General features: G+C 36.1%; 1 protein-coding gene across 2 annotated transcripts; it reads left to right on the forward strand.

Annotated features, from left to right (window-relative positions):
- The first annotated feature begins 138 nt into the window (after nucleotides 1–138).
- On the forward strand, nucleotides 139–7,323 carry LOC136805785 (proteoglycan 4-like). Of its 2 annotated transcripts, none has more exons than XM_067062344.1 (3): nucleotides 139–421; nucleotides 4,598–4,660; nucleotides 4,898–7,323. In XM_067062344.1, exons 1-3 carry the CDS (start codon nucleotides 197–199, stop codon nucleotides 6,632–6,634), a joined length of 2,025 nt encoding a protein of 674 aa, XP_066918445.1. In that variant the 5' UTR covers nucleotides 139–196; the 3' UTR covers nucleotides 6,635–7,323. The 2 variants fall into 2 exon arrangements, with proteins under 2 accessions (XP_066918445.1, XP_066918446.1); XM_067062345.1 differs by lacking the exon at nucleotides 139–421 and adding an exon at nucleotides 3,661–3,943.
- The last annotated feature ends 1,393 nt before the right edge of the window (nucleotides 7,324–8,716 follow it).

An 8,716-nucleotide genomic window follows, 5' to 3' on the forward strand; every position in this document is an offset into this window, starting at 1 on the left:
ACCATAGAGCTTGGGGGGGGGGGTTACTTTTGAAATTGATCACGTGGATTGCATCACATTTTCGCGGCTTTAACCAATGGAATGCGACGCCCCCGCGGTGGAGCGCTTTTCTGTTTCGTCCATCTTTTTCTTGGTTTTTCACTTTCGCGATTGACTGCTCACAGTACGTGGTCAGTCCCCTGCAAGCTTTCACATCATGGCATTTGTCAAACTCTCCAAAGGAATCCTACTTGAAAATAGGGTATTACATAAACCTTTTCGAAGCTTGTCCAAGAGATATGGATATCGAAAGTTTAGTGCAGAGTTCAAAGCAGATGATTTAAAGAGCAAAGTGAAGGAGTTGGGCTTTTTGTTCAGATACGATCGAGAGACGCAATACGCGGCTGCTGGTGTTGGGATATTTTTTACATCGTCATTGCTGGTAAATTTGACGCATCACACACACAACTCATCTGTTTTAAATTCTTTATTTTTTTCAGATAACAAAAGAGTAGTTTCAAACAGTCTAGCAGGCATTATTTTACATACTCCTCCTTTGTGGGTGTGTGTGTGTTTTTGTTCATTCAAATTATTCAGCCACAAAGTCTAACTGGATATATACCTTTGTCTCTGATATGTCTATGTATTTGTTTTCAAATTAAGATTATGGCCCCAAGGCTAGTATATATCAAGCGATATTCTAGAAAGGCAGGGCAGCGTCCGTCAATGGCCAAAAAAGGCACTTTTTTAGTGTTTTTCCGTTAAAAGGCTGTTTTTACCAAAATTTTAGTGATTTCAGGAGGGGCAGCATATCCGATGACCGGGCGCTAAAAGGCCATAAAAAATGGCTTGTATACCGCCGATGGGGTCTTTCAAAGATACAAACTAAAATATAAACAAACCTTTTGCTGTGACGCAATGAAGATACCAAAGTGTTAACCCAGACGTCCGCGCTCGATAGGATCGATCATCGGAACAGGTCGATGACGGATCGATATGTGATCGATGGATTACTTCACAATCCGGATAGGAGATCGATGGAAGATTCAGCCATTGAAAAGTCTTGAGTATCGATCCTTATTGGTTGATCCATTATCGAGCTAGTATTTCAATAGACCTTTTTTCAAAGAGACCACCCTGTTGAATAATTATGTAGTCCAGCAGAAAAACAATGATAAAACCATGCCATATATAACAATATGCATGATACCGTAATTATGCCGACCCCCAAATAACTGCTATGGAAAAAAATTCTATGTTTACAAACATTCCCTCTCCAAGTTAAGCAATAAACTATATTGCAAGAATCCTCGAAACAAAACGTCTAACAAGATGACTAAAATGTCAAGATGTCAATTAACGTGATAAAAAAGTGTGAGTTGTAAAAATAATTACCTCTATTATTCTGAATTTGTTGCTTGTGTTTAAAACGTTAAAAATTTAGTAATAAAAAAAATTATGTTTTGTATAAGAAGCAATTAATGTTTTGGTTCAATTGGTTCAGTGCATCAAATCTCTGTTTAGTTGACACTTTGGTATCCTCATTGCGTCACAGCGAAAGGCTTGTTTTTATTTTAGTTTGTATCTTTGAAAGACCCCATTGGATTTAGGCAGGGCTGTCGGATTTAGGACCACTCACGGTAAAACTCAGCAGGGTTGTCCAACTTCAAATGTGTATTTTGATGGAACATATTCAAAACCAAAGATCAGAATCACAAATTTTGATCCAGAGACTAGAAACAGAAAATTTAGTGAGTTTTAAGGTATGTGCACACCTTTTTTCAGATTTTTTGTCAAAAGAAATTTTTTCAGTCAAAGTGAAAGAAAAGTTACTGGATTTCATTTTGGTAAAATTGCGATCTTAAAATCTTTTTTTGATCCAAAGTTATAACCATTTAAATTTCAAAACAAAGTTTGTCTTATGATGGAGTATTTACTCAAATAATTGTCTTTTTTGGAAACAACAAAGACAAAAGAGAGAATTCAGCTGATGTTTATTCTCGCCTCTATTGAATAGTAATATTTTTGACACATTTCACTAATTACTCAAATAAACAGCTGTCATCTGGTTAAAAATTTCAAATTGATGCAGAAAAAAACGAAATTTTACCATACCATACTACTTTTAACAAAGTTAAAGTCACCCATAGGCCATAGCATTTAGATATCGACTTCATTCTTTTTTATGAGATTCCCAAAAGATCAAACTTAAAAAGTGTCTTAGGATTTTATTTCTAACCAAGTTGTTTTTCCTCAATTTACAGATAACTGAAAAAATCACATTTAAATTTACTTTTTTATCGATATTTTTACAGAATTTAGGATTTAAAGAGTTAAAGTCAATTCCAAAAAAAATCCCAAGACACTTTTTTAGTTCAATCAATTGGGAACATAGTATCGAAATTATTTTTTCAAAATTCAAAAGCTATGGGTGACTTTAACTTCTTTGGTAAGGTTAAAATTCTTAAGATTTTAATTATATCCTGCCCAGTTTTTTAAATTCAGCTGAAACTTTTACCATTAGAATGAGAATATTATTGGCTTTCAGGAAATATATACTTTTGATGTATAAAAATTTGTTGTTCTAAAGATATGATCAATTAAAGATAATGTGTCAAGAAAGGTGAACACATATCTTAAGTGATTCAAGCTACTTATTTGCAATGAGAGGCCCCAATATATAGCCCTTAAGTAAATTGCACTACCTATTTGTTTGGCGTTTACTCCGGCATTTTTTGCGTCAATTTCTATGATTGCAATGGAATTTCTCTGAGGTAAACAAAAGAAAAAACCACTGGTGTAATTTTTGTGATTTCAAAACCTTTAGAAGAACGTGACAGTCTATTAAATAACAAATTACTATCAAACAAAGAGCTGTTTTTATTCTGGTTGTGATTTATTGAAATTATTTTCTTGCTATATTTCCTATTCAGTACTTTTATAACACAAAACAATTTTGCCCCCAATTTTCATAAGTTTTTTTTCTGAGGTCTTTTATTTAGTGGTTTGTATAAAAAAAATTGGACAGTTTTCACACCAGCCATTCAACACTTTTGAAGTCATTTTTTTATGAAATAAAGATTTGATATCCTTTGATATTATTATTTTGATTATTTAGAAGCTTCAAAATCTGGATATCAAAAAGTGCTTGAAAAATGGATCGATGTGAATAATCAGTAATCATGTGTTTTATTAGGTTCATAGAATTCAGTGAGATTACAGGCTTTAGTAGCTTTAAAGACTTTAAAACATTTACCTCCAGGGATACTCAGAAAATGCAAGTCTTTTGGGTCATTTAAAGAAGAATATTTATTAATATTAGAGTAATATTAGTTAAAGCTTTAGCTCTTATGGTGATTCTGAACATCTTTTATTGAAATTATATTGGCTATTGTGATGATAGAAGTTTATTGATATTACTTTTTTGGGGGGTTTAATTAACTTTTAAGAAGGTGTGATATTATGAGCTCAAATGTGATTTTTTTCTTGCTGGTTGGCTTTTTATAATATCATATCATGTATGAATGCAGTTATTTGGTTTTCTTCCGGTCGTATATTGGGTTTGTGTGAATAATTATTTTCATTTTATTTGATCAATAATTTAATCACTTATAATTATAATGGCTCAGATCTGTTGTTCAGCATTTTTTGTTTATCTTTTTTCTTTATTTATTTTAAAATAGCTCATGAAAAAAATAAAAGCAGTCTATCATGCTGTGAACTGTGTACAAGAAAAGACACCAACATGTTGCTATAAAACATAAAGACAGTGAATCTTGAGATAAATCATTGACTGTGACTGATACAACACAATACACATATACACCAATCAATATATCTTGGACATTCACTTTAACCAAACCATATAATCTTCATCATGGGCCAAAAATACTCGGTTATAAAGGATTTAACCAGGGAGGTTGAAAAATATGAAAGGGAAAAGCGTCAATATGAGAGGGAACAGGTAAATGACCTATGTTTGAAAATTTCAACATCAAACTTCCAGACATTGGGGTTTTTTTATTATTCTTAATATCATTTCATATCTTTTTAAATCATAGGTAATCTTATTATTGTAGTATTGTGTGTTATGATTAAACTTTAGAAATTTTTATAAAAGTAACTTTACTTTTATAAAAGGTGTTAATCTATAGATCTACATGTTCTTGTTTTACTTTTGAGATTACACAACAAGACGCTTCCAAATGTATTTTGTTTTTATTTTATTGTAATAGCTGTCTGATAAAAATTGAAATTTGACCTGAATAGTGTTTGTTCAGTGTGATAGCCAACTGAAACGACATCCTGTGTATTGTAATTTTCTTTAAAGAGGCAATAAATCATAACTAAGTGGCTCCCCTTACTTTTAATTGATAGTACTTAATGAACTGAATCATATGTATTTACCCTACCTATAATTAATACAATTTCTTTTGCTTATTCCGATTGATTTAATAAAGAGAAAAATACAAGGAAAACATTTTATTTTTACTACAGGATGTCTCCAGTTAAGGAAACTCACCATGACACCACATTTCCTGCCGCAAAGCCAAATTGTTGATCAATATCGTTCTTGTTTCCTTTAACCAATGCAAAATTTGTTTATATTACACTTTAGGCATACAAGTCTGGTGCATTCAACAAAGACAGACCTCGATCTTCAAGAGCTAGTGATGTTTCGGTTAGTTGCATAGTCAAAATTGAACAATTTTTAATTTATAAATATTACGATCACCAAAAACGAGACAGCACTTTTAAAGCAATATAAAGGGAAAATAATAGAAATTTAGAATATAAATTTTTTTTCTCATTAAAACATGACATGCTTCCAGTTATTTTCTGTCTGTTCTGCCAGATGCTTTCTACACAACTTTGCATGTTACATTTCATTAACTGATTCTCGTGAATTGATTTTTAGTCCATTCATCCTACTCAATCGTTGTATCCTGACCTCAAAGAACTGGAGCAAGATGATACTGATGCACCTAAAGTAGACTCTCCTGTCGAAACTAGCACTCCTGCACCGGAAAGTGATGAAGAGAGTGTCTCTGTTTTAACAGAAACTTACTCAGAAGATGTCAAGGAAGCCAGTATTGTTGCAGAACCAGCGGAAAGCACAACTGTGGTATTAGTTAGTGCTTCAAGTAGTGAAGCTGGCGAACCAGTAGATGACATTGATGAAGTACCAAAAGAGAAACCTGTATTACCACTCACACCTGAATTACTGGCTGAACGAGAAGAATCTTCTGATGTTTCCCCAGCTGCTGATATGGAGGATCGCCCCCCTGCATATGATTGCCTAGTTCAAAACACAGAAGATACACCACCTCAATCACCACACTATGTTAATCTTCAAACTCTATCTTCTCAAAAAGAACTTGATGATATTCCAATTGAAACTGAACCGGTTTCAGATACAGAGGAAGATACAATCGAAGACCTCCCACCTCCACCAACTATTCCACCTCCAGCAGCACCAATTCCTTCAACCATCCTTGAAGAAGAAGAACCTACTGAGGAGCCTGCTCTTCCAGTTGTTGAAGAAGTTGTTCCAGTAGTGAAGGCTCCTACAGAAGAGGCTGCCCCAGTCAGTGAGGAACAGGCTGCCCCAGTTGTTAAGGAACAGGCTGCCCCAGTCATTGAGGAATTGGCTGCCCCAGTTGTTGAGGAGCCAGCTGCTCTAATTGTCGAAGAGACAACCACCCCAGTTGTTGAGGAGCCAGCTACCCCAGTCATTGAGGAGCCAGGTACTCCTGTCGTTGAGGAGCTAGCTACTCCTGTCGTTGAGGAGCCAGCTACCCCAATTGTTGAGGAACCAACTACCCCAGTTGTTGAGGAACCAACTACCCCAGTCGTTGAGGAGCCAACTACCTCAGTTGTTGAGGAACCAACTACCCCAGTCGTTGAGGAACCAACTACCCCAGTCGTTGAGGAGCCAACTACCCCAGTTGTTGAGGAGCCAACTACCCCAGTCGTTGAGGAGCCAACTACCCCAGTCGTTGAGGAGCCAACTACCCCAGTCGTTGAGGAGCCAACTACCCCAGTCGTTGAGGAGCCAACTACCCCAGTTGTTGAGGAGCCAGCTACCCCAGTCGTTGAGGAGCCAGCTACCCCAGTCGTTGAGGAGCCAGCTACCCCAGTTATTGAGGAGCCAGCCACCCCGGTTATTGAGGAGCCAGCCACCCCGGTTATTGAGGAGCCAGCCACCCCGGTTATTGAGGAGACAGCCAGCCCGGTTGTTGAGGAGCCAGCTACCCCAGTCGTTGAGGAGCCAGCTACCCCAGTCGTTGAGGAGCCAGCTACCCCAGTCGTTGAGGAGCCAACTACCCCAGTCGTTGAGGAGCCAACTACCCCAGTCGTTGAGGAGCCAGCTGCCCCAGTTGTCGAGGAAACATCTATTGAGGAAACAAGTCTTGATGAAGAACCAGCAGTTAATGATGAAAAAGAACCTGAAGTTGTTCTTCTGAAAGCTGAAGAAGTGGGGGATGCTGATGAACTTCCTGTAATGAAAGTTGAGGAAGTCGGACAGTCTGATGAAGCAGCTGATAAAACTGAGAACACTTTGTTAGATGCAACGAATGTTTCTCCAATGCCAGAACCGGAAGAGTTCGACGATAACCCTACATATTTCATAAAAGTTACTGAGGCTAAATAAATCCAAACGAACATTTTTAAGTATTTTTAAAGCTTTACTATGCAAAATAGAAATTTCTAGTTTTATACAGAGTATATATTGATAACTTCTTTAAAGTTTCAGGCCGTTTTTTGAATTTGGAATGTATGAGAAAGTTATCGGTAGTTTTCCTTTTCCTGAATTTTTGTAACAGAGAATCTTCTTTTCATTTGCCATTTTTCGTGAATCATTTTTCGAGGTATTTGTAACAATGTTTTAGTATTTGTTTTTATCCTTTGAACTTTGTCATGGTAGGATGTTTTTAACATACCGTATCAGTAAATTATTTTTTTAGTATCATGTATTTATTAGTATTTTCATGTTCAGTTCCCTCGATTTTCGCTAGTAGTTTTCATTTTAATTCTTTTTCCGATGGTTTTTTTTTGTTCCTTTTTTTCAACAACGCAGAGGCTTTATTGGAGTCGAACAGAATATCGTCTCTATGTGAGTTCTTGAAATTTTTTTCAATTACTCTAACCTTGACCCCGAAACGGGTTTTATCGAGGGTGAGTATTGTTTTACGTTGATTTTTTTAAAGTTAGTGATTCGCGAGAATTAGTCCAGTCGGTACAAAGGGATTTACGTATATTTTACATACGAAGCTCATTTGTAATACGGTTTTTCTCAGCTCATTTCTTTCAATTAATATAAAAATCATGATCAATTTTGTACATCTTCGCCTATCGATCTCATTGTTGATATTGTTTTTCCAGATGATTCGATAGATTTAAATTACCATAGAAGAAGAAATTTTGGCGGGGATTTATTCTCAGGTGCCTAATAAACGGGGTTGGGAAAGTCAAATTTCGATGAGCGGGAGGACCTAATTACCGGGAGTGGGGACTAAGTAATAAAAATAAGGTGAAGATGACTAAGACTAAAACCAGATCAGAAACGTTATAAAAAGCAAAAAGCATAGGGAACTAATTCTAGCGGGGACTGCTTTTCGCGGTTTCAACAAGAACACGAAAATTAAAACCCGCGAATGCTTTTAATGTGGCTATCTTTCAACAAAGAAATGAAAAATTCCCAGGAAAATAAAAGAAATGTGTCCAAAATGAAGCTAAACATCGAAAATTAATTTTCCGCTAGAAATAGTTCCCGTTAGGTATACCTTCAATTTTTGCATTAATATTGATACGGTTATTTGAAAATATTAGCACCCTTTTATTCTGGTCAAATCAAACTCAACTTGCGAAAAAAATGCAAACAGATCTATTTCGAAGACACTTGCTATCATCGAGAAACTGATTTTAACAGATCAATCAAGCTGAATCTGATTATATGGACAAACCAGTTCTACTGACTAAGATGTAGTTTATAATAGGGCGTCGATTGCCAAATCACAAGATACCTTAAGGGAACTTATTTTGGCGGGCAGCAAAAATCCTAAAACTAAAAGAAATTTATTATGGCGGGAACTTATTTTGGCGAGTGAGCAAAATATTTAATTTAGGCGGGAACTAATTTTGGCGAATTTCGTCTAAATTCGCCAAATCCGCCAAAATTAGTTCCCTTAAGGTATATGGGTTTGAAGTTTCGGCTGACTTGATTAAAACGTCTTAAAATGTGCTGGATCGGAAAAAGTCCGTTGAATAGCTTAGAGTCTCCTCTTTCTTTTAGGCGCCGCAAAAGGAGTAGTAGGTAAAGGAAATTAAAGAAATCAGGCCCGCTGCGTGGACCTTTTTTGCTTGGTCATGAAGCCCAATCCGGTTCCTACGAGTTAGATCAAAAATGACGATTTCTATCTCAAACTGGACATTACAGGAAGGCTTCGCCCTGCCTCTTCTACATAGCCCATGTCTGATATATACGACATTGACACTTAGGGTTAATAAAACACAAATATTTTGTGATCTAGCCATCGAAACCATATACATAAACACAAAGAAATACGGCAGATTTTCGGCTATTGGGACCATTATAGAAATTTATTTTAGAAACACGAAATAGAACTCTTCAGCTTCAGGAATCTTGTTTGCAGGGGTTTGTACTGGAAATTGATATCACCATGAAACGCCTCAAGAAGAGTTGGAAACTTTTCGAATCGACTGCGGGCGGTTT

The sequence above is a fragment of the Clytia hemisphaerica genome, unplaced genomic scaffold (genome assembly GCF_902728285.1).
Source record: "Clytia hemisphaerica strain Z4C2 unplaced genomic scaffold, Clytia hemisphaerica genome assembly, whole genome shotgun sequence".
NCBI classification, from domain to species: domain Eukaryota; kingdom Metazoa; phylum Cnidaria; class Hydrozoa; order Leptothecata; family Clytiidae; genus Clytia; species Clytia hemisphaerica.

Excerpts from the sequence above, each read along its gene's own strand:
- LOC136805785 (XM_067062344.1), top strand. The coding sequence starts at position 197 with ATGGCATTTGTCAAACTCTCCAAAGGAATCCTACTTGAAAATAGGGTA. Across the intron at positions 422-4,597 it reads TTTTTACATCGTCATTGCTG|GCATACAAGTCTGGTGCATT; the intron begins GTAAATTTGACG and ends ATTACACTTTAG. Across the intron at positions 4,661-4,897 it reads CAAGAGCTAGTGATGTTTCG|TCCATTCATCCTACTCAATC; the intron begins GTTAGTTGCATA and ends ATTGATTTTTAG.